Genomic DNA, 23,599 nt, shown 5'->3' with positions numbered 1-23,599 from the left:
TGCTTGAGGAATGTTCAACTTCACTCACCCACTGGGCTCCAAATCCAAAGGTGTGTGGAGTCGATCACCTACAGAGAAGGAACCCTCTTGGGTCCATTTGAGCCATTCCGAGAGAAAGTACCCAGGACAGGCAGGGTTAACATCCCACAAGGCTACAACCTTAGCTTTTGCTCCCCACATGCACGATCAAACAAGAGGCGTGGTGTCTTAACCCGTAACCACAGTGGCTTGGACTTTGAACAACTCAGGTGGCAGTGGCACAGTTCATGTCAATGTAGGATGCTTGCCGTGCGCCCTGCTCTGTCCCAAATACGACAAAAAGGTCAAAAGCAAACCACACGAGCCATATGGTACTAGCATATTCACTTTATTTTATTCTCCTCTGGATTCGCTTTCCTTTCTTATTCTTTTATTTTCAACTGTTTTTTTAAAGAGATTTGTAAAGAAAAGTAGAGACAATCTAGTCTAAAAGGGAATGCCTTTGAGAATCTTGTCACGATGTAAATCGCGAAATAAAACCGTTAGAACGCTGAACAGAACGAAAATACTTTCGTGAATTCTTATCTACAAAGAGACTCCCCCAGGATGGTCTTATAGAGGCTCTGAACTATGCAAGCTGCAGTGCAAGAGACCACAAGATCAAACACCGTGCCTGGTACGAGAGAGAGATCAGTGCAAATACTGAGTGCTCACAAAACTCCGAACCCCGAGGCCAGGCCAGCAATCCGCCACATGACGCCATCCCGCGGAGTCTTTCCCGCAAGGTGAGAAAGATCGAGTCCCGAGAGAGGGCGCTCGGGGCCACAGTCGGTGGCCCCCGAATACCCCAGTTCCCCGATGATCCACGAAATCTAAGTACAGGGAAGAAAGTGCTCGGGAAGGTGTACGGTGACCTCCCCTCCGAGCACCCCAGTCCTCCGACGATCAGGAGAGCTAAATACTGGGAGAAACGTGCCCAGGGCCACTAGCGGTGGCCCCCTGGGCACCCAAGTATCCCGAGGACCCACCGAAGGAAGTTCCGGGAGAGAGTGCTCGGGGCTGCGAGCAGCAGCCCCCGAGCACTCGGTTCCCCGAGGATTCGTACAAGTGTACCCGGGAGAGAGTGCTCGAGGAGGTGAACAGTACCCCCCGAGCACTCGGTTCCTCGAGGACAAGAAAGAGCATTCTCGAGGAGGTGAACAGTACCCCGAGCATTCGGTTCCCCGACGACCCAGAAAGCCCCCTGGCAGTGGCCCCTAAGGGGGCCCACCGATGAGGTGTCAGCCAGTCTAAGGCCTGAGGCCGCATTTAAAGAGCGTGTGTGACCTGTTACCTCCAACTGCTCCCGCCGCGCTCAGCGTCAATTCCTGCCACGTTCTGGCAGAGAGGCGTGGGGTTATTAATTGCACGGGTCCCATCCCGTGCCATCCGGTCCGTCTCGGGATAACGTCGTAAGGGCCGAGGCGTTCCGTCTACCGCGCTGCTGTGGCAGGGGAACAAGACAGGGCGAGCACGTCGAGTCGCTCTGCAGCTGCCCGGTGGGCCCTCTCCACGACGCCCGTTGCCAGTGCATTTATGGTGACGGATGACCGGGCGTGGGACGCATTTTTCACCCCCGGTCACTTCGCGTAGCGGAAATGATGATACCCCTTCCATTTATGGTGTCTCGGAACTCGTGCTCCCCCTTCCGTTTGGGGCACGCTGCTGCCGGCGGGTATTTAAAGCAGCCGGCGGCACAAAAGAAGGAAAAAGAGAAGAAAAAAAAGAAGGAGAAAGGAAAGAAGAGGCCAAAAGAGAAAGAAGAGAACACAGCACCAAAGAAACAACGACTGAGAAGTGAACAACACGAGACAGGTCGAAGAATAAAGAGCCCTAGGCTCTGAGATAGACCAACATTCTTGTAACCAGCAACATCCTTGAGGGACTTTCTCAGGGCATTTATAGTATCCATATAGGAGTAGGTGTTACGCCCACGTGCGGCCCGAACCTGTCTAAACACCAGTGCATTTACTCATTTCCGCATTGGATCACCCCGCACCGCCGGCCATCGCATTCATACCTATTTATTTCTCAGCGAACATATTCAGGATCACCCCCGACCGAATCTCTAAAAAGGGGTCTCCCAGAATCCCTGCGACAGGAGTTCACCCTCCGACAGGAGTTCACCCTCCGACACTTACCGTCATTGGAGCTGTTTGGCAAATCTTCGGAGTGTTAAGATTGTGACAAAGGACCAACCTATTTAAGTTAAAAACATTAAATCTCTAAGCCTGCTATGATATCGTATATGTTATTCCTCCGATGTTATTTTTTTCTTGTTGGTAGCCATTCTTATTGTTTTATTTTCAGTCATTCTTTCCTACCGTTTTTGTTCTACGTTGTTCTGTTAATATAAAAGTATATGTTCTTTAATGGATGGCAGCGCTCCTACCACTATTTAAAAAATGTTCAATGCGACATGATGACAAAGGACCAATGTTTGCAAGTTCAGAGTGTTTGAGATTTTGCAAGGCTCGCTGTATTCAGTCAACAAATCCAAAATAAATGCACCTTTCTGAGAAGGAAAGAAAACAGAACATGTGGGTGTTCCTCGGCGCTAGCAGCAAGCTCAATTACTTGCAACAGTGATTCCCCAACACACGCACGCACGCACGCACGCACCGTGTCCTCTCCTTCTGTACGGGCAGGTAGGCCCCAGTCTCGTCACATCAGATGCTCTGTAGGCTGTAGCCCCCACCACCCGCATTCGACGTAAACGCTGCCTCATCGCGCTCCCTCCCTCGCTCTAAAACCATCGATGGCCCCCAAAAGCGAAACCCGAGACCGCCACCACCCCGCAGTCCCGCTGCAGCAGTCAACAGAGCCACACGCGCGCGCGCGCGGGGCACGGCACGGCACAGCACAGAGGCGGGCGGCCATCATGGCGCCAGCCTCCTCCTCGCTCCCCGTCCTCCTGTGCCTCCTCTTCTCCTCCCTGGCCGCCGCGGCCATGGACGCCGCTGAGACGGAGACGCTGCTCCGCGTCATGGAGGCCGTGTCCTCCGACCGCGACTGGCGCTCGGCCGCCGGCGCCGACCCGTGCAGCTCGCCGTGGCCGGGGCTCGAGTGCAAGCCGGCGCAGTCCGGCGGCGCGACGAGGATGCACGTCGCGCGGCTCGACTTCGGCGTGCTGCCCAACCCGACGTGCAAAGACACGGCCACCTTCCCGCTCGGCGCGTTCGCGCTGCCGCACCTCCGGGCCCTGTTCATCGTCGACTGCTTCAAGAACCCGGACGCTACCACGGCATTCACCCTGCCGCCGGCGTCCAACCTCTCGGCTTCCCGCCTGCAGCAGTTCAGCATTCACTCCAACCCGTCGCTGTCCGGCACGCTGCCGCCGCAGCTGGCCAGCCTCAGTTCGCTCCAGGTGCTCACCGTCTCCCAGAACGCGCTAATCCGCGGTGAGGTCCCGCAGGGCATCGGCGAGCTCAAGAACCTGGTGCACCTCGACCTCAGCTACAACTCGCTCACCGGGCCTATCCCGAGCCGGCTCGGCGACCTACGAGGCTTGGTCGGCCTCGACCTCAGCTATAACTCGTTCTCTGGCCCCATCCCTAGCCGGCTTTGCGAGCTCACCCAACTGCAGAAGCTGGACCTGAGCTCGAACAACCTCACCGGTGGGGTGCCGGGCACCTTCACCCGCCTGAAGTCTCTCACATTCTTGGCGTTAAGCAACAACGGGCTGCGTGGTCGCCTCCCCACCGGCTTCTCCGGCCTCCGCGACCTCCAGTATCTTATCATGGAGAACAATCCGATGGGCGTCCCGTTGCCGTCCGAGCTGGGCAACATGGCGCGGCTCCAGGAGCTCCGGCTGGCCAACTCCGGCTGTTCGGGCTCGATACCGGAGACGTTCAGCCTGCTGTCGAGCCTGACGACGCTGTCGCTGGAGAACAACAACCTCACCGGGAGGATCCCGGCGGGGCTGAGCCGGCTCAAGCGCATGTACCACCTGAACCTGAGCAAGAACGGGCTGGACGGCGTCGTGCCATTCGACGGCGCCTTCCTGAGGCAGCTCGGGCGGAACCTCGACCTGAGCGGCAACCCTGGGCTGTGCGTCACCGACCGGGCCGTCGTGCCTGACGTGGGCGTCGGCGTCTGCCCCGACCGCGTCTGCGTTAGATCCGCCGCCGCGGAGAGCTCGGTGCGTCGATTGATCAAGGGTGAGGTAACGAGGGGTCTCTGGCCTCGGCTGCTGCTCAGGCCGGCCTCTGTAGCGCTGTGCTGCCTCTTGCTCTGAACTCTGATTCTGTCAAGTGTCAAGCGTGCGTGCATGCAATTGTTTGCGCATGGACTTGCATAGTTGCATTGGTTGATCTGTGTACGTAATTGTGTTGCTGTAACTTTTGATGCTGATTGTGTGAGCAATGTTAGTTGAGTCTCGTGACAAGAATTCCAAGTGGAGACTGAAGAGTTAGGACTCGAGAGTCGAGAGTGGTATGCTGATCTTCATGCTGGGCAGACACTTGGGTTTTGTCGCATCACTTCATTCATTTCACTTGCAAAGATGGTCTTGGGCCCCAGCGGTCAACGAAAGAACCAAGGGCCGAAGGGCGTGCCTTAACCATTCTCTCTCTCTCTTCCTTTTGCCACTCTGTCCGTGACTATGTGCGTAGCTGAGTTTATTCATGAAACTAACTGAACTTCGCATCGGTCGGTCTTCAGTTCTCCGTCCCTCTTTATGCGCCCCACTCATCAAGAGTGCAGGATTTCCACCTCCCAAGGGGAAAATGATAAAAAGGAACGGGAATTTTGACCAAATTTGTACTCTATTCGATCGAAAATTACTGTGGCTAAGATCTCTCTTGTGGTACCAACCAGCAAGCTCGACAAAATGTGACGCGAACCTTGTGCTGCATCCTGACAAGTTTGAAGACACCGCCAGCTTCCATCCAATCCTTTGCCTCTCTCCGGCTCCTCGGTGGCGGGTCTACGATTTTTAACGAGTTTACATACCTGTTGGGCTCGTGTCTGTGCCATCACCGCGCACTACTAAATAATCAGTGAAAGCAAACAAGGTATTACAGACAGTTTTTTAATTCGTTTGTGATAAAATATCCTCACACGATTATTAAGATAGACGTGTTTATAATAAGATCATGAGTGTGTCTAAACTCACAGACGATTTTAATAAATTCGTTTGTTACCCTCGTACAAACGTGACCAACGATTAGAAAAACTTATATGTGATATTGTTATAGACGATTTCTTGTAAGATACGTCTGTGCCATTCTGATAGATAGTAAGGAAGACTCGGATACTATTTTAAATTTGTCCCCTCATCTCCTTTGACTTTTTTAGCTTCTATACATAACACACTCGTCTCCTCTAACACTTTAGCTTCCCCACACACAACCGCTCGTCTGCCCTTGCTTACTCGATATAAAGTGACTAGAAGCGTTCATCTTCCTCACTCTACTTGTTGTCATCTGAGAGCCCGTTCTGCAATAACCTTTCCTGTATTGATTAGGGTTTGCTTCGATATGTGAAACTAAGAATAATATGGTGTTTCCATAGCAGATTTGCAATATCCCTCTTCACTGCTATTAGACGCTAGCAGGATAGAGTTATCTCTATGTCTGCTTTCACGGTACGGATGCTTGGCGTCAATTTTGGTCGTGTAGACTTTGTGTTCTTAGTTGTTGTAAAGAGACCCTCAGCGGACTCTGTTGTTGTTGCGAAATGCATTCTACGTTATGTTCTTGCCTATGAAATTTTCTCTATTATTGTTCGTCACAATATAGACATTTTTTGAACGGCAAGACCGGTTTGAACATGCATTTCTTGCTTAACAATGGCTGACAGTTTGGTAGCAATGCAATTTGCTTCTGGCACATGATCTAGTTAGTCAAGATTGAGTCTGATCCAGATGACATTGGGATGGTAATTGAAGATGATGTTTGGGTTGATATTATGCTAATATTTAGGTTAATATTATGTTGAAGTATATATTATGCTGAAGTATAGACGGTTGAGATGATGTCAATTATTTTGTCCTTCTGAAAGATGGCGGTGACCAATGATACCAATCATCTCGTCTTTCTGATGTTTGGGTTAATATTATGCTGAAGTATAGACGGTTGAGATGATGTCAATTATTTCGTCCTTCTGGAAGATAGCGACGACCAATGATACCAATCATCTCGTCTTTCTGAAAGACGACGTCTTCAATGATATCAACCATCTCGTCCTTCTGGAAGATGACATCTATGATGGCAAGCATCTCATCTCTTTGGAAGAAAAATATGTATAACTAGAGATTGTGTATAGCTAGCTAGGTTTATATGTTCTAAACAATGTGTAATGTGTTGATTTTCTTAAGCTATGTGTTATGCAAATGGCTATGTTGTAGTTTTGAACAATATATGATAGATGTTTTGAATAATGTGTCAATATATGATATATAAATAATATTTGTGACGTTGTTTAATTTATAGATCATAAAGTATGTATGCTATATCATGAGAGTAAAATGGCTTCTTAGGGGGAAAGGGTCAAGCAGACAGTTTTCCAAAAACATTCGCATGTGACATTTTGTATAGACAGATTTCAACACAAAACATCTGTAACTCTGACTACTCACAAATAATTTTTTAGAAAATCAGTATGTGACTTTTATTACTCACATACAGTTTTACATGAAATCCATCTATGCGTATCTCTGTAATATGATCGATATCGTATACAATTTTGTAGAGTTGGAACATATAACTGTCTATGATAGATTTTAAAATCTATCTATAATAATCTATTTTGAGGTAGTGGCACCTCTCCTAGCTCGAGCCCAAGCGGTCGCTGTTGTCACCCTCCATCTCACGGTTGATGGGTCAGTGCGAGTCAGATCGTCAGGTCATAGGCTCTCACACATGCAGTCGTCACACAGTCATGCAATCGGCCTTAGCCTCTATGGAACGGACACACTCATACATATGGTCGTCACTTACCTTAGAGGACGTTTGGGCCGCTATGCTTAACCACGTGGGTCGTGAGTTATGTCCGCATCAACACCCATTAGGTCTTGGCGAGATGGCGTTAGACTGTCGTGAACTACGTTACCACACATCTATTGAACATGTCATAAACAATTTCTGGTAGAAAAATTGAACATGTCATAAACAATTTCTGGTAGAAAAGTTTAAGTGTATATATGTACACCATGTTCGTGAGTGGGCCCACCCCTGTCGCTCATCCCTCACCCCCACATTGTCTCTGGCGGCTCGCACTACACCACGTCTTACTTCGGGAGCCGGCAGCACTCGATGTGTCGAGGAAAATGTCCTTCAGGACAAACTGTGTTTTTGAAAACACACAAACGTTTTACCAAGGTGCGTTGTAGGGAAGTCAGTTGTCCGCAAATGTCTTTGCCGACAAATATCTCTTTCCGTTGGACATGTGCCCGCCTCGATACTAGGTTTTACCGACAAACAATTTGGCCTTCGTAATTTCTTGGTCCATCGACAAACAGTTAGTTACCTAATTTTCTTTTTGCTGGCAGACATTTGCCCTTTAAATGTGTGTTGTGGTGTAGTGACGACGCCAAACTCACCATCTCAAACTAACTTGCGTGTCTTGGCCTTTCCCTTATGGTGTGATGCAATAGGCACGACGAGCATAAACACTGAACAAATTTGCCGTCAATGTGGAGACAAAGGTGCGTGATTTTAGACACATACCTAACGACGAGAAAGGTTTATTGAAATCCCCTCAATATTTTACCTGAGTGATGTTTGGAGTTCCTAATTAAAGTGAAAATTGGAAATAACAAAGGATGTGTTTGATGGAGTGTTCAAATTAATCCATGCTTATATCGTGCAAGATCTAGCTCCCTAGTTTCTAGTTTTGTTATTGGTGGCATCGTCAATAGGAGGCGATGCGCTTCTTGTTACACTTTATATTACCCACTAATTACTTGGTTGCTCCAACCGTATAGGTGATATATTAAAAAAAAAAATAGATGCTTGTTGAAAGGGCTTCGATGGTTTTATCGTGGGAGCATTCGACCAACTTTTGCCTATTATTATTTTCTGTGACATGATTAAAATTTTAGCAGTTCAATCTAGTTTCACATACTTCCTCTTCTCTCCACAAGGGGATCTTCCTTAGCAAACCTTAACACAGCCAACTACTATTCCATTCCCCTCCTACGATATTACGTGACCTCTTGGCGTGCTGTCTCTCTATACTGCAACATTAATCATTATTGCCTAGCGTCGAGATCTAGGGGTGCGAAACGGAGACTTAAATCATTCCGTTCCATCCAATAATGTTGTCACCGAGCTCTATGCTCGTCCGCGACTGTAGAATGGTACTGCAGTATGAGACACAGTAGCAACATTTACTACCAATATAAAAAGCTCCATCCGGAGGAGGTGCAGAAAAGTAGAAAACGAAACAAAAGAAGAAAGAAGATTAACCTCGAGGTATGAAATGACTTTGATGTACAATCATTGATGTGTTTGTTCATCCGGACTCGACACGAACTGTTGATAAGAAATTTGAAAGGATAAGATACTGACAAGGTAAGTGTACTAGCCTACTGGCTAGGCATTCAGACAGCTGCACGCTAGGGTCATGGCGCAAATTAGATGCGCGTGTAAAGAATAGGAGAAAAACCTGAAAGCCGTCGAAGTGATATGCACAAGAAAAGTAAGAAAAATGCTATTTCGCGGTATGATCTCTCCCGACCATCCAGGACAGCTGCCGGCTGGATACTGTAGATCTAGCCATTTTTAAAGTAGCCGGGTACCAAATTGGTGAGGTGACGCATTATCAGAAATTCTAATGTGTAACTGTTACATAAATTAGTTTATATAATTAACCAATAAAAATATTATATTATAAGTTATAAAAAATTAACAAAAATATGATAGTACAGAGCATGTTATCATTAACCTTTCATAAATTTTTGAGCTTAAACAACAACATGAGATTGTTTGACCTCAAACATAAGATGATAGATAATAACATGTTCTACACTATCATATTTTTGTTAAAAAAATTCAACTCTGTAAACTCTTACAGTTTCAACTTGCCCTGAAGTCTGCGACATAAAATCCAAAGTACATCCTCTCTCAGCCACTTTCAGCCACACGAGAACCAGCCACTTTCACGGAGAAGAAGCACAAAAACGAAGCATCCATGCACGCACCCAACGCACGCCATCCATGTCCTTCACTCCTGCGGTCTTGCCTTTGACACTAGCGTACGAGAGCCCGTGACGTCTCCAGAACAAATGAACAATCTGCCACGGGCAGTTCGTGGCACGACAGTCGCAGCACTACTCCTTCACCAACGCAGTACGGGACGCGAAGTTGGATCGAGCCGAGCGCACCGTGCGTCCCTACCGTTCGTCCGTTCTACCACCACTTCGTCTAAAAGGCGACACCCTGCATGGCGCGGCGGTGGTGGAGGCCCAAGAAAAGAAACCTCATCTCAGAAAATGTAACTCTACTCCAGGGTGTGCACACATCAGTTATACGTGTCATTTTTCTGCTTTAAAATTTGTAAAAACAGTAAGATGATAAAGATGACATCCATCGGAACAACGTATAAGAAATTAGAATATTTATACATTATATAAAATAATCGAAAAGTATGATCACTGTCGGAGGATGAACTCCTGTCGCAGGGATCCCGAGAGACCCCTTTCTTAAAGATTCGGCCGGGGGATGATCCTGAACAAGCTTGTCTGGGAAATAGATGGGAGCGGAAATAAATGCAGTAGCTGGTGGTGGGAGACGATCGTCCTAGTGCAAGAAATATGGGTGCACCGGGGTTTAGACAGGTTCGGGCCGTACGGAGGCGTAACACCCTACTCCTGTGTGAGTGCTATATCTTTTCTTGAAGGGAATTCTTCAAGGATGTATCTGGTTACAGGGGTGGACCGTTTACAGAGAGCTTGAGACTCTCGTGTTCTAGCTTGGCTCGAGCTTGTTTGCGATGTTCTTCGTCTTTTTATCCGAGCTTCCGGGGGGTTTCTCTTGTCTCACCCTTTTTTCGGTCTCTCTTTATGTGTTCTACATCATTTTCTTTTATAGGCGTGCCGACCTCGACTTATCCTGAATGAGAAAGAGGGGGCGCGAGTGCCAAGGCGCCACGGAGAAAGGCGTCATCATTCCGTCTTGGCGAAGTGACAGAGGCGGTGGAAAAATGCGGCGTGCATTCGACCATTCGTCACTGCAGATATTCTTCGGAGCTATTAGGAGGACCCACCGGGCAGCCACAGAGGTGCCCGGTGCGCCCACCCTGTCTTGTTCTTCTGCCGGGGCAGGGTGGCAGGCAGAGCGCTTCGATTTTGGCAACGCTATCCCGAGGCACTTGGGTGAAACGGGACGGGACCCGTTCATTTAATGGTCCCACGCCCCCTCTGTCAGAATATGGCAGGGCCTGACACTAGGGCGTGGGCAGCTGAGAATGTCAGGATGTCAGGGCGCGCGTGCCTATTAAATGCGGCATTGGGCCTTTGACTGGCTGACACCCCGACGACGGGACCCTTCGGGTCGTCGGACGATCTTGCGCGAACCTTCGGGGAACCGAGTCCTCGGGGGCTGCCATGTGCAGCCCCGAGCACTCCCTTCCGAGCACTTCGGTGAGACCTTCGGGGAACCGAGTCCTCGGGGGCTACCACGTGCAGCCCCGAGCACTCCCTCCCGAGCACCTCGGTGAGACCTTCGGGGAACCGAGTCCTCGGGGGCTGCCACGTGCAGCCCCGAGCACTATCTCCCGAGCACTTCGGTGAGACCTTCGGGGAACCGAGTCCTCGGGGGCTGCCACGTGCAGCCCCGAGCACTCTCTCCCGAGCACTTCGGTGAGACCTTCGGGGAACCGAGTCCTCGGGGGCTGCCACGTGCAGCCCCGAGCATTCTCTACCGAGCACTTCGGTGAGACCTTGGGGGAACCGAGTCCTCGGGGGCTGCCACGTGCAGCCCCGAGCACTCTCTCCCGAGCACTTCGGTGAGACCTTCGGGGAACCGAGTCCTCGGGGGCTGCCACGTGCAGCCCCGAGCACTCTCTCCCGAGCACTTCGGTGAGACCTTCGGGGAACCGAGTCCTCGGGGGCTGCCACGTGCAGCCCCGAGCACTCACTTGTATCATCGGAGGATTACAGTACTCAGGGGTAGGCGAGGACCCTTCCGAGTACTTCCCTCCCGGTACTTGGACTCTGCGGGTCATCGGGGAACTTGGATGCTCGGGAACCAGAAGCCGCGTGGGAACGAGAAGACGCCGCCCGCCTGGCTGAGGCGTCGAAGCAGCAAGCTGCCGAGGCCCTTGCCAGGATGGGGCAGGCGCAGGAGAAGGATTTGGCTGTCGCAGCTCGGGAGCAGGCGGCGGAGGAGCGGCAAGCCGAGCTGACCCGCCGGGAGGGCGCGGCCGAGAAGACGCGCGCCGACCTCCAGCGCTGGGAAGATGACCTCCGGAACATCAGGGAAGAGATCCGCCGCTGGGAGGAGGACGTCTCCCTTCGGGAGGTGGATAATGAGTTGTCGGCGTCGAATCTTGGTGCTCGGGAGGATTCGGTGGCCCAGCAGGAGGAGGTGCTGGCCCGGCGGGAGGGCGAGCTGAGTCGTCGAGAAGACGAACTGAGCCGTCGAGAGGGCGAGGCTGCTGCGGCGGCAGCGGCCACGGCTACCAGGGCGGAGGAGAACGCGAAGCACGAGGCAGAACTGACCGCCCGTGAACGCGCCTTATCCGAGATGGTGGCCAAGGCGAAGCAGGCCGGGGACCAGGGACTTGAGACGCAGCTGCGGGCCGCCAAAGAGAAGATCGAGACCGCTTTTGTCTCGCGGGTCAACCTGCACCATATGCTGGAAGACATACTCCGGCGGATGCGGCGGGCCGTAGAGAAGGGTGGTCTTGGGCGGCTCGTAGAAGATCAGAAGAGTGACAGCCCCGCACGACAAGTGTTGGGGCTTCAGCAGGTCTGCGAGCGCCTTGAGACCCTGCCTTGGGTGGTCTAGGAACTTGCCGCCCGGGAGGGACGTGGCTTGGCACATGCAGTGGCCGAGCACGTCCTGGCCTGCTACCGAAGCAGGGACCCGAACTTCCCGCTGGAGCCGGCGCAGGAGGGAGTGGTCGAGGCTGAGGGAGAGGCCGCTCGGGTAGCGGTCCGGAGTACCGCTGCCGTGGTGGCGGCCGGCTTCAGGCGAGAGGTGCCGCCGCCACCAGCCCCCAGGGACGACTCACAGGATTCAGCCGACGCCTCCGCCGCCGACTAGATCTTTTGTAGCTTTTTTCTTTTTTTGTCGTCTTGATGAATGTAAATATAGGAGTGAACCCTTAGAAAATGCCTTGTATATGCCTTGTGAATATAATGGCAGCTTTTTCTTGGGCTCGCAACTCCAATTTCTTTGAGTGTTTGATATTTCTTCTGATGTTTTGCCTGGAAGTCCCGGGGAGTACTCAGTCGGGCCGTTCCCGACCTTCCCATCCCCGAGAACGAAGTTGTCCCGATCGTTGTTGCTGGCGTAATCGGCCCTCGAGCTCTCGCGAGTCCGCATTGTCTAAGTTAAGATACAAAGACACAGACTTCCTTGCCCGGGAGATAGATCGATCCAGCACGAAACACGCCGTGCCCGGTGAACACTTTTTCACTTTGCGACCACTCAGTTAGTAGACGGGAGACACGTGCGGGCGAGAATGCGACCAAGAGTCCTCGTGGTCCGGTGGTGCCCGGGCTTAAAAACGGGCCGGACCGAGCACTGACAGCCCGCCCCCGAGGCCTGAGCTCCGGACTACTCGAGCAGCTCGAGCAATAGGATTACCCAGGGCACCCGAGGACTCGGTGGTGCTCGGGGTCCTTAAAAGCGGACCGAACACCACGACCACCACGAAGGGCTTCGGTCAGACATTACCGTACGCACGGTACTCCTTTCTACAAACCGCTCTGTCGTTCTGGGAAAGAGTAGACACGCGGCAGGGTTTTGCGTGCGAGGAGACCACCTCGCCGAACAGATTAAAGCGCGAGAGCCCCCGAGAATGACTCGGGAACATAAATTTACTGAAAACAGACTTGTCTGAATGTGACTACTCACCGGACAGCTGTCGGCCCTTCGACCAACCGATCCATGAGGGGTGTGCCTCCGAGCTTAGGTGCCCGGGGACTTGGTTCTTTCAGCGGAGCGCCCGAGTGCCCAGAGGCGTACGAGGCTCCCGGGGTTGGGTGATCTCGACCACCCACGCCTAAGTGGTAAGACCACCCGAGGACCCTTGGGGCCGGCCAGAGACCGGGGCATTGAAGCCCTCGTGATCGAACTGCTCGTGATTGCCAGCCTGTGACTTAAGAGAGAATATAGAATTTCTTTGTCTGGTGCGCTCTGTTAGTGCGGTACTTGCTATAGACTGCTCTCGTTTTCGACCCGAGACCTCTTGAATACCCAAACCGGAGGACAAGAGCGGACAGAGGCATAACCCAGAGGTCCTATGGTTCGGTGGCGCCCGGGTATGACAGACCAGACCGAGCACCGACAGCCCGCTCCGGGGGCCCGAGCTCCGGACTACTCGAGCAGCTCAAGTGATGGGATTACATAGAGCACCCCGAAACTCGGTAGTGCCCGGGAGCCTGCCACGACACCGAATACCACAGCCTACCATGACGGACGTAAGTCAGCGGCGACTGCTCGCATGCATACCGATTGGGATTCTTTTATCAGCGGGGAAAATGAGAGAGCGAACTTTTTCTCGTACAACCGAGCACCTCACCAGACAGATTAAACGTACGGAATCCAGAAAAAAAATATTTTGACATAGCGATTGCTTATTTGAAATACTGAATGTACAATATTTACAAGGTTGGGCGACAGCGACTTACCCAAGGGGCGGAGTCCTTGGACTGCTTGGGCGGGAAGAAGCCCCCGGCCTTGCTGACCTGAACCGCGAACACGACCATCTATGGGTAGAAGCGTCGGAGATGCTCGATGTTCCACGGATTCAGGAGTGGCTGTACTTCCTCCGTCGCTAACCTGAAAGAACCTGCCCGCGGGACCGCGATCACGGTGAAGGGACCTTCCCACACAGGGGACAGCTTATTCATTCCTTCGCGCGACTGAACGCGTCGGAGAACTAGGTCCCCCACCTCAAGAGACCGGGCCCGGACATGGCGCAGATGATAACGCCGCAGACTCTGCTGGTACCGAGCCGTCTGGACAGCGGCACGCCGCCGGCGCTCTTCCAGGTAATCCACGTCGTCGCGCCTTTGCTGCTCCTGCTCACCCTCAGAGTATGCGGCGAGCCGGGGATTCCCGGTGGCCTTGGGCCGGGAGGGAGGAAGCCTGGTCCTCTGCCCCAACCTCCTGCCGGGTTTCCCGCTGGCGCTCGAGAGTAACTCGGGCGTCTTCGTGGCCCCTCCGCTCGTCAAGGCGCAAGCGGAGGTCCCGGGTCTCGGACACGGCCAGGGGGACGACACTCCGCCTGGAGGCCCCTCGGCCCGGGCGGGCATTGCCCGTTGAGGAGCCGGCTCTGGCGGCACCACGCTGAGAGGTGGTGCGAGGACTCCCGGCCTGCACCTGGCGGCGAGCAGTGCCAACCAAAGCGACGACATCTTGTTCCACCGGCCTTCCGGAGTATTCGGCGTGGCCTGAACGGGCGGGTGCCTGAGGAGAGCATGCTCTGCAAGTAGCGCGCTGCCCGGGCCGGCCTCGCCGAATGTGAGCCTGCGCCGGGATGGCACCCAGCGTGGTCCAGAAGCGGACCTGGCGGCCGGGGTTCCGACCTTTTGCTGGGGGTCGGAAAGTGCATCAGCAGCGGCGGCGGCCCTACTGGGCCCAGCGCCTCGATCCCCTTGAGCGGGAAAAACCGCGCACGTGGATAGAGGCTGCTGATGGAACGCAGCAGCGACTGCGCACGTGGAGCGTTGGGCAGCTGTCGGAGAGTGAACTCCTGTCGCAGGGATCCCGAGAGACCCCTTTTTAGAGATTCGGCCGGGGGGATGATCCTGGAAAAACTTGTTTGGGAAATAAGCGGGAACGGAAATAAATGTGATGGCCGGCGGGAGACGATCACCCTAATGCAAGAAAAAGTGGGTACGCCGGGTTTTAGACAGGTTCGGGCCGCACGGAGGCGTAACACCCTACTCCTGTATGAACACTATATTTATCCTTGAAGGGAGTTCTTCAAGGAGGTATCTGGTTCTAAGGGGAGAGCTGTTTACAAAGAGCTTGAGGCTCTTATGTTCTAGCTTAACTTGAGCTGGTTCGAGTGTCTGTCGATCTATCTTTGGCCTGGTTCGTCGGAGATTGTTGGTCGTCTGGTGGTCGAAGGCCTTTTTCTCCTCGCTTTTAGTGTTCTCCATCCTTTCCTTTTATAGGCGCGCCGACCCCAACATATCCTGAATGGGAAAGAGGGGACGCGAATGCCAAGGTGCCACGGAGAAAGGCGTAATCATTTCATTTTGGCGAAGTGACAGGGGCGGTGGAAAAATGCGGCGCGCATTCGACCACCAGCCGCTGCGGAAGCCTCGGGGCGCCCTAAAAGGGGCCCACCGGTCAGCCTCAGAGGTGCCCAGTGCGCCCACCCTGTCTTGTTCTTCTGCCAAGGCAGGGTGGCAGGCGGAGTGCTTCGATTCTGGCAACGTTATCCCGAGGCACCTGGATGAAACGGGACGAGACCCGTGCATTTAATGGACCCACGGCCCCCTGCTAGTGCATGGCAGGGTCTGACACTGGGGCGTGGGCAGCTGAGGATGTCAGGATGTCAGGATGTCAGACCGCGCGTGCCTATTAAATGCGGCATTGGGCCTTTGACTGGATGACACCCTGACGACGGGACCCTTCGGGTCGTTGAATGATCTTGCGCGAACCTTCGGGGCACCGAGTCCTCGGGGGCTGCCACGTGCAGCCCCGAGCACTCTCTCCCGAGCACTGCGGTGGGACCTTCGGGGCACCGGGTCCTCGGGGGCTGCCACGTGCAGCCCCGAGCACTCTCTCCCGAGTACTGCGGTGGGACCTTCGGGGCACCGGGTCCTCGGGGGCTGCCACGTGCAGCCCCGAGCACTCTCTCCCGAGTACTGCGGTGGGACCTTCGGGGCACCGAGTCCTCGGGGGCTGCCACGTGCAGCCCCGAGCACTCTCTCCCGAGTACTGCGGTAGGACCTTCGGGGCACCGAGTCCTCGGGGGCTGCCACGTGCAGCCCCGAGCACTCTCTCCCGAGTACTGCGGTGGGACCTTCGGGGCACCGAGTCCTCGGGGGCTGCCACGTGCAGCCCCGAGCACTCTCTCCCGAGTACTGCGGTGGGACCTTCGGGGCACCGAGTCCTCGGGGGCTGCCACGTGCAGCCCCGAGCACTCTCTCCTGAGCACTTTGGTCTTAGTATTTGGACCCTGCAGATCATCGGGGAACTAGGGTGCTCGGGAACCAGAGGCGGCGGCCCCGAGCACCTTCTCCCGGGATTTAGCTTTTTCTTACCTCGCAGGGTGGTGACATGTGGTGGATAGCCGGCCTGGCCTCGGGACTTAGGGACCCCTGGTTCTGAATACACCGACAGTAGCCCCCGGGCCCGTTGGTAGCCGATGGGACGGAGACTGCGAATGGGCCCTTCGTCGCGACCGAGGCCAAGGCTAGCGCGGACGCCATGTGGCAAGCTTTCGAGAGGTGGCCCTTGCGGACCTAGACCTTAAGTACGTTCCAACGGGAAAATGAGTGGACGCGTGTCCACACAACTTCCGAAGGGTATGATAACCATACGGGCGGCACGCGCGGTCGCCGCGCAGATCGAGGAAAATACGCCTGGCAACCGCTGACATCGCGCGAGCGGCGGGAGATTCGTCTGACAGTTGCGTCGATCGAGGCGACGCTTCGCCGAGCGAACCGTCTGGGGCGGCAGTTTTCGAATTTTGAGATATAAAAGGGGGAACGGATCGGTCCGTTTCCCCTTTTTACGCTCTCTTGCACTTGCGCTCCTGCCTTCTTGGTGCTCCGAGGCCCTCAGGAAAATCCCAGGCGACTGGAGCATTCTCCCTTCTCTCTCTTCTCCACCAAAAAACACCTTCCACCCTATTGAGATGACGAGGGTTGGAGGAGGACGCCGGGATAGGACTTCGGACAGCATCTTGCCGGAGTCTCGTCTGAGGAACGAGGAGGCGGCGGATAAGATTAGGAAGCTGTTGGTACCGGAGGGTCAGGAAGGTGCCGTGGTGGTGAGGCCGGCGACTCTGACGCCGGCGACGACCGTCCCTGGGCGGACCGTTCTCTTCACCTTTTTCGTGGCGGCGGGGCTAGTGCCGCCGTTCTCCGCCTTCTTTCTGCAAGTTTTGGAGACGTACGGCATACAAATGGCGCACCTAAGCCCTAATTCCGTCGTGGCGTTGGCGGTCTTCGCGCATCTCTGCGAAATGTTCGTGGGGGTGATGCCGTCGGCGACGCTGCTTCGCCATTTCTTCGTTCTCCGGCCGGTGGGGAAGAAGAGGGGGCACTCCACGGCGGACGTCGCGGGGTGCTGCAACCTTCGGCTCCGGGAAGGCCTGGGGGATCATTACATTCCCCAGGTGCTGCGCAGCAAGTGGGAGGAGTGGCGGCGGGACTGGTTCTTCGTCGACATCGACCCCCACGAGCGCCTCGAATTGCCAGAGAGGGCGGCGGAACCTCGGCGATCGACGTGGGAGGCGCCGCCGCCAGAAGACGCGAGGCTGAAGCCGGTGCTGGAGCGCATCTTGGAGCTACGCGAGTCCGGGCTGACCTCCGTCATGGTGGTTGTGGACTTTCTGCGTCGTCGGTTGGCACCCTTGCGAGAGCGGGCCCGACCAAGCTGGTTCTACACCGGGCCGGAGGACATCACCAGGACCCAGATTGGCGCGAGCTGGGATTTGGGGCAGGCGGAGCTGCGGGGGATGACCCGAGTGATCACCGGGACGGAGGACATGAGCCGGGCGGAGCTCCCGTGGCCGGAGATGGCGCTCTGCGCCAATCTCAACCACGTGGCCATCATGGCGGGGCTGCCGGAGTTCGATGCCCAGGGGCCCGTGGATCGGCCACGAAGCCGGAGTCCTGAGGCCTCCGACCTCCCCGGCCTGGAGGAACTTCTTGGCGAGGAGGTCGCTGGTAGTTCGGCGCGGGCTGGCGACGGGGCCGCCGCAAGCAGCGGCCGCCGTGCCGGAGAGGAGGGTGCCACTGAAGTTGTTGAAGAGTTGGCGCCGGGAGACCGGGGAAAGCGACCCCGGGCCTTGATCCTAGTGCCGGATTCTCCGCCGTCACCGACGGCAGCGGCGGCATTTCCGGTGCTGGAGCCGCGCCTGGTGCGGATGGGGCCATCATCGACGCTTGCGACCTGCACGGCGGAGACCGAGACCCGTCCGGCGGCACCCGAGGCTCGCACGACGGCGCCCGTGGCCCGCGTAGTGGCTCAGCCGAGCCCCCAGCGGAAGAGGCGGCGGGAGGAGTCCGGACCGGCGGCACCGGACCCGGACATCAGGCTCCCAGCGGCCAAATGGCGGTATCGGTGAGTCTTCTTTCTTGCTTTTCCATGGGCATTTTCGGCCCGAACTAAGTTTTGACAACTTTTACTTGTCTCTCGCAGGCCAGCTGCAGGCGCTGCTGTGACGGAGAGAGAGCAGGCGCCGGAGCCAGAGCCGAGCCTGCCTGCTGCGACGGCGGAGGCCGGCATAGGATCGGCGGAGGTGCCAATCGACGTGGCGGCCCCTGGGAGAGAGGCGGAGGTGGCAGCCGAAAGAAGGGTGCCGGCGGAACCTACCCCGGGCGCGGAGAGCCCGGGGCGGATAACGGTGGAGGCGGATGTTCTGCCGGGGCCGGTGGACAGGGCGGCCGATGCGGGAACGCGGCCGCCGTCCGAGACCTTGGCTCCGGCGGAGCCTACCCCGGGCAGGCAGAGCCCGGGGCGGATGGCGGTGCAAGGCCCTGCGGAGAGCTCGGCCCCCCTGGAGGCACTCTGCGGAGAAGCCTGGGCCCCACCGGTGCCCGGTCAGCCCGCCGATCTTTTCCTGGCCGCCATTGAAGGCGTTCAAGTAGCGGTTGGGCGGCTGGGCGCAGTGGTGAACGCCAAGGAGGGGGAGCTCGAGGCCGAGCGCTCCCGCCTGGCACTGGAGAAGGCGCAGCTGGCGGGCGCCCAGGAGGAGGCCCGTGCGGCAGCCGCACGGGAGCAGAAGCTCCTAGAAGACATCCGCGCGGAAGCCGCGCGGGAACGAGAAACTCTGAAGACCGCGCGGGCAGAAGCCGCGCGGGAACGAGAAGACGCCGCCCGCTTGGCCGAGGCGTCGAGGCAGCAAGCTGCCGAGGCCCTTGCCAGGATGGGGCAGGCGCAGGAGAGGGAGGTGGCAGTCGCAGCCCGGGAGCAGGCTGCGGAGGAGCGGCAAGCCGAGCTGACCCGCCGGGAGGGCGCGGCCGAGAAGACGCGCGCCGACCTCCAGCGCTGGGAAGACGAACTCCGGAAGATCAGAGAAGAAATCAAGCGCTGGGAAGAGGAAGTCTCCATCCGGGAAGTAGACAACGAGCTGTCGGCGTCTGAACTCGGTGCCCGGGAGGATTCGGTGGTCCAGCAGGAGGAAGTGCTAGCCCGGCGGGAGAATGAGCTGAGTCGCCGAGAAGGCGAACTGAGTCGCCGAGAGGGCGAAGCTGCTGCTGCGGCGGCCGCCGCGGCTACCAGGGCGGAAGAGAATGCGAAGCACGAGGCGGAACTGGCCGCCCGTGAGCGCGCCTTGTCCGAGATGGTGGCCAAGGCGAAGCAGGCTGCCGTCCCCGCCGCAGCTGGCGGTTCATCTGGTCCGGCCAGGGACCAGGGACTCGAGGCACAGCTGCGGGCCACCAAGGAGAAGCTCGAGACCGCCTTTGTCTCGCGGGTCAACCTTGAGCATATGCTGGAGGACATCCTCCGGCGGATGCGACGGGCCGTGGAGAAGGGTGGTCTCGGACGGCTTGTCGACGACAAGAAGGGCGACGGCCCCGCGCGACAAGTGTTGGGGCTGCAGCAGGTCTGCGAGCGCCTCGAGACCCTGCCCTGGGCAGTTCAGGAACTTGCCGCCCGGGAGGGACGTGGCTTGGCACGTGCCGTGGCCGAGCACGTCCTGGCCTGCTACCGAAGCAGGGACCCGAACTTCCCATTGGAGCCGGCGCGGGAGGGAGTAGTCGAGGCTGAGGAGGAGGCCGCCCGGGCAGCGGTTAGGAGTACCGCCTCCGTGGTGGCGGCCGGCTTCAGGCGAGAGGTGCCGCCGCCGCCAGCCCCCGGGGACGACTCGGAGGATTCAGCCGACGCCTCTGCCGCCGACTAGGCCTTCTGTGCCCTCTTTTCTTTTGTTGTAGATGTAGGAGTGAATATTAGGAGTGAACCCTTAGAAAACGTCTTGTATATGTCTTGTGAATATAATGGCAGCTTTTCCTTAGGCTCGCAACTCCAATTTCTCTGTGTGTTGATGTTTCTTCTGGTGCTCTGCCTGGAAGTCCCGGGGAGTACTCAGTCGGGCCGTTCCCGACCTTCCCATCCCCGAGAAATGAAGTTGTTCCGGTCGCTGGCGTTGGCGCAGCCAGCCCTCAAGCTCTCGCGAGTCCGCACTGCCTAGGTTAAGAAACGAAGACACAGACTCCCTTGCCCGGGAGATAGATCGATCCTGCTCGGAACACGCCGTGCCTAATGAACACTTTTTCACTTTGCGACCACTCAGTTAGTAGAAGGGAGACGTGTGTGGGCGAGAATGTGACCAAGAGTCCTCGCGGTCCGGTGGTGCCCGGGCTTGAAACGGGCCGGACCGAGCACTGACAGCCTGCCCCCGAGACCTGAGCTCCGGACTACCCGAGTAGCTCGAGCGATAGGATTACCCAGGGTACCCGAGGACTCGGTAGTGCTCGGGGTCCATAAAAGCAGACCGAACACCACGACGACCACGAAGGGCTTCGGTCAGACATTATCGCAAACACGATACTCCTTTCTACAAACCGCTATGTCGTTCTGGGAAAAAGTAGACACGCGGCAGGGTTTTTGCGTGCAAGGAGACCACCTCGCCGAACAGATTAAAGCGCGAGAGCCCCCGAGAATGACTCGGGAACATAAATTTACTGAAAGCAGACTTGTCTGAATATAACCACTCACCGGACAGCTGTCGGCCTTCCGGCCAACCGATCCAGGAGGGGTGTGCTTCCGAGCTCGGGGGCCCGGGGACTTGATTCTTTCAACGGAGGGCCCGAGGGCCCAGAGGCATACGAGGCTCCTAGGGTCGGGTGGCCTCGACCACCCAAGCCTAAGTGGTAGGACCACCCGAAGACCCTTGGGGCCGACCAGAGACCGGGGCATTGAAGCCCTCGCGGCCGAACTGCTTGTGATTGCCAGCCTGTGACTTGAGAGAGAATATAGAATTTCTTTGTCTGGTGCGCTCTGTTTGTGCGGTACTTGCTATAGACTGCTCTCGTTTTTGACCCGAGACCTCTCGAATACCCAAGCCGGCGAACAAGAGCGGACAGAGGCATAACCTAGAGGTCCTATGGTTCGGTGGCGTCCGGGTATGACAGACCAGACCGAGCACCGACAGCCCGCCCCGAGGGCCCGAGCTCCGGACTACTCGAGCAGCTCGAGCGATTGGATTACCCAGAGCACCCCGAAACTTGGTAGTGCCCGGGAGCCTGCCACGACACCGAACACCACAGCCTACCATGCCGGACGTAGGTCAGCGGCGACTGCTCGCATGCATACCGATCGGGATTCTTTTGTCAGCGGGAAAAAAGAGAGAGCGAACTTTTTCTCGCACAACCGAGCTCCTCACCAGACATATTAAACATACGGAATCCAGAAAAAGTATTTTGATATAGCGATTGCTTATTGAAAAACTTAATGTGCAATATTTACAAGGTTGGGTGACATCGACTTACCCCATGGGGCGAAGCCTTCAGACTGCTCGGGCGGGGAGAAGCCCCCGGCCTTACTAACCTGAACCGCGAGCACGACCATCTACGGGTAGAAGCGTCGAAGATGCTCGATGTTCCACGGATTCAGGAGTGGCTGTCCTTCCTCCGTCGCCAACCTGAAAGAACCTGCCCGGGGGACCGCGATCACGGTGAAGGGACCTTCCCACACAGGGGACAACTTATTCATTCCTTCGCGCGACTGGATGCGTCGGAGAACTAGGTCCCCCACCTCGAGAGACCGGGCCCGGACATGGCGCAGATGATAACGCCGCAGACTCTGCTGGTACCGAGCCGCCCGGACAGCAGCACGCCGCCGGCGCTCCTCCAGGTAGTCTACGTCGTCGCGCCTTTGATGCTCCTGCTCACCCTCAGAGTATGCATGCACTCGAGGGGAGCCCAGAGTGAGCTCGGAGGGGAGGACTGCTTCGGCGCCGTAGACGAGGAAGAAAGGAGTTTCCCCGGTAGCGCGGCTTGGCGTAGTCCGATTGGCCCATAGCACGGCTGGCAGCTCGTCCACCCATCCCTTCCCGTGCTTAGCGAGCACGTTATAGGTCCGGGTTTTGAGGCCCTTCAGTATCTCCGCGTTGGCGCGCTCAACCTGCCCGTTACTCCGAGGATGAGCGACGGAAGCGAAGCAGAGCTTGATGCCGAGATCTTCGCAATAGTCGCCGAACAAGGCACTTGTGAACTGGGTGCCGTTGTCGGTGATGATTCGGTTCGGGACGCCAAAGCGGCTAGTGATGCCGCGGATAAACTGGAGCGCCGTGTTTTTGGTCACCTTGATGACTGGGACCGCCTCCGGCCACTTGGTGAATTTGTCGATAGCGACATATAGGTATGCATAGCCTCCGACTGCTCGGGGGAATGGACCCAGAATGTCCAAACCCCAGACCGCGAAAGGCCATGACAGGGGAATGGTATGGAGAGCCTGAGCTGGCTGGTGAATCTGCTTTGCATGGAACTGGCATGCCCTGCAGCGCCGAACCAGCTCGGAAGCATCCTGGAGAGCTGTAGGCCAGTAGAAACCTTGCCGGAAGGCTTTCCCGACCAGCGTGCGGAACGATGAATGGCCACCGCACTCGCCCTCGTGGACCTCAGCGAGAAGATCGCCGCCTTCTGCCCGAGAGATGCATTTCAGGAGGATACCTCCTGCGCTACGTCGGTAGAGATCCCCATCCACAATGGCATAGCGTTTGGACTGCCGAGCAACCCTTTCGGCAGACGCCTCATCCTCGGGTAGGAACTTTTCTTTCAAGTACCCTCGGATGTCAGACATCCACGAGGCATCTTGAGAACATTCGGCGAGCACAGCGCACTCGTCGGACGGCGGCGCCCTGACGGGGCTTCCCACTGAGGGCACCGCCGGGGTCCCCTGAATTGAGTTCGAGGTTTCCCCTTCATCCTGTTCGGCAGGCAGGACGGAAGGCCGTGCGAGTCTTTCTTCAAAGACTCCGGCAGGGACGCGCGCACGTGATGAGGCCAGGCGAGAGAGCTCGTCGGCCGGAGCATTGTCGCGGCGAGAGATATGCCGCAATTCGAGGCCGTCGAAGCGTCTCTCGAGCTTTCTGACTGCAGCCACGTACGCCGCCATTTGAGGATCCGTGCACTGGTACTCCTTGGACACCTGGTTGACGACCAGTTGGGAGTCCCCTTTGACCAGGAGGCGACGAATCCCGAGCCCCACCGCAGCTCGGAGGCCGGCGATGAGACCTTCATACTCCGCCATGTTGTTGGATGCGCGGAATTGCA

At 56.2% G+C, this 23,599-nt stretch overlaps 2 protein-coding genes across 2 annotated transcripts in view; one reads left to right on the top strand and one right to left on the bottom strand.

Annotated features, from left to right (window-relative positions):
* The window catches only part of LOC133885380 (non-classical arabinogalactan protein 31-like), a 37,583-nt gene extending 14,512 nt beyond the window's left edge, over window positions 1–23,071 (bottom strand). The window contains exon 1 of the mRNA XM_062325091.1: window positions 23,061–23,071. The gene's annotated coding sequence lies outside the window, so the exon portion shown is untranslated. The remainder of the gene's footprint in view (window positions 1–23,060) is intronic.
* Window positions 2,829–4,416, top strand: LOC133885579 (receptor like protein 29-like). The gene has a single exon (XM_062325308.1). The coding sequence runs from the start codon at window positions 2,900–2,902 to the stop codon at window positions 4,253–4,255; it is 1,356 nt and encodes a 451-aa protein (XP_062181292.1). The 5' UTR covers window positions 2,829–2,899; the 3' UTR covers window positions 4,256–4,416.
* Window positions 23,072–23,599: the final 528 nt, after the last annotated feature.

This window comes from Phragmites australis, chromosome 11, assembly GCF_958298935.1.
Source record: "Phragmites australis chromosome 11, lpPhrAust1.1, whole genome shotgun sequence".
NCBI lineage: Eukaryota > Viridiplantae > Streptophyta > Magnoliopsida > Poales > Poaceae > Phragmites > Phragmites australis.
The sequence above is the reverse complement of the archived record's forward strand: the minus strand, read 5'-3'. Positions and strand labels throughout refer to the sequence as shown.

What these genes read in the sequence shown, in the direction of transcription:
- LOC133885579 (XM_062325308.1), top strand. Translation starts at nt 2,900, where the DNA reads ATGGCGCCAGCCTCCTCCTCGCTCCCCGTCCTCCTGTGCCTCCTCTTC.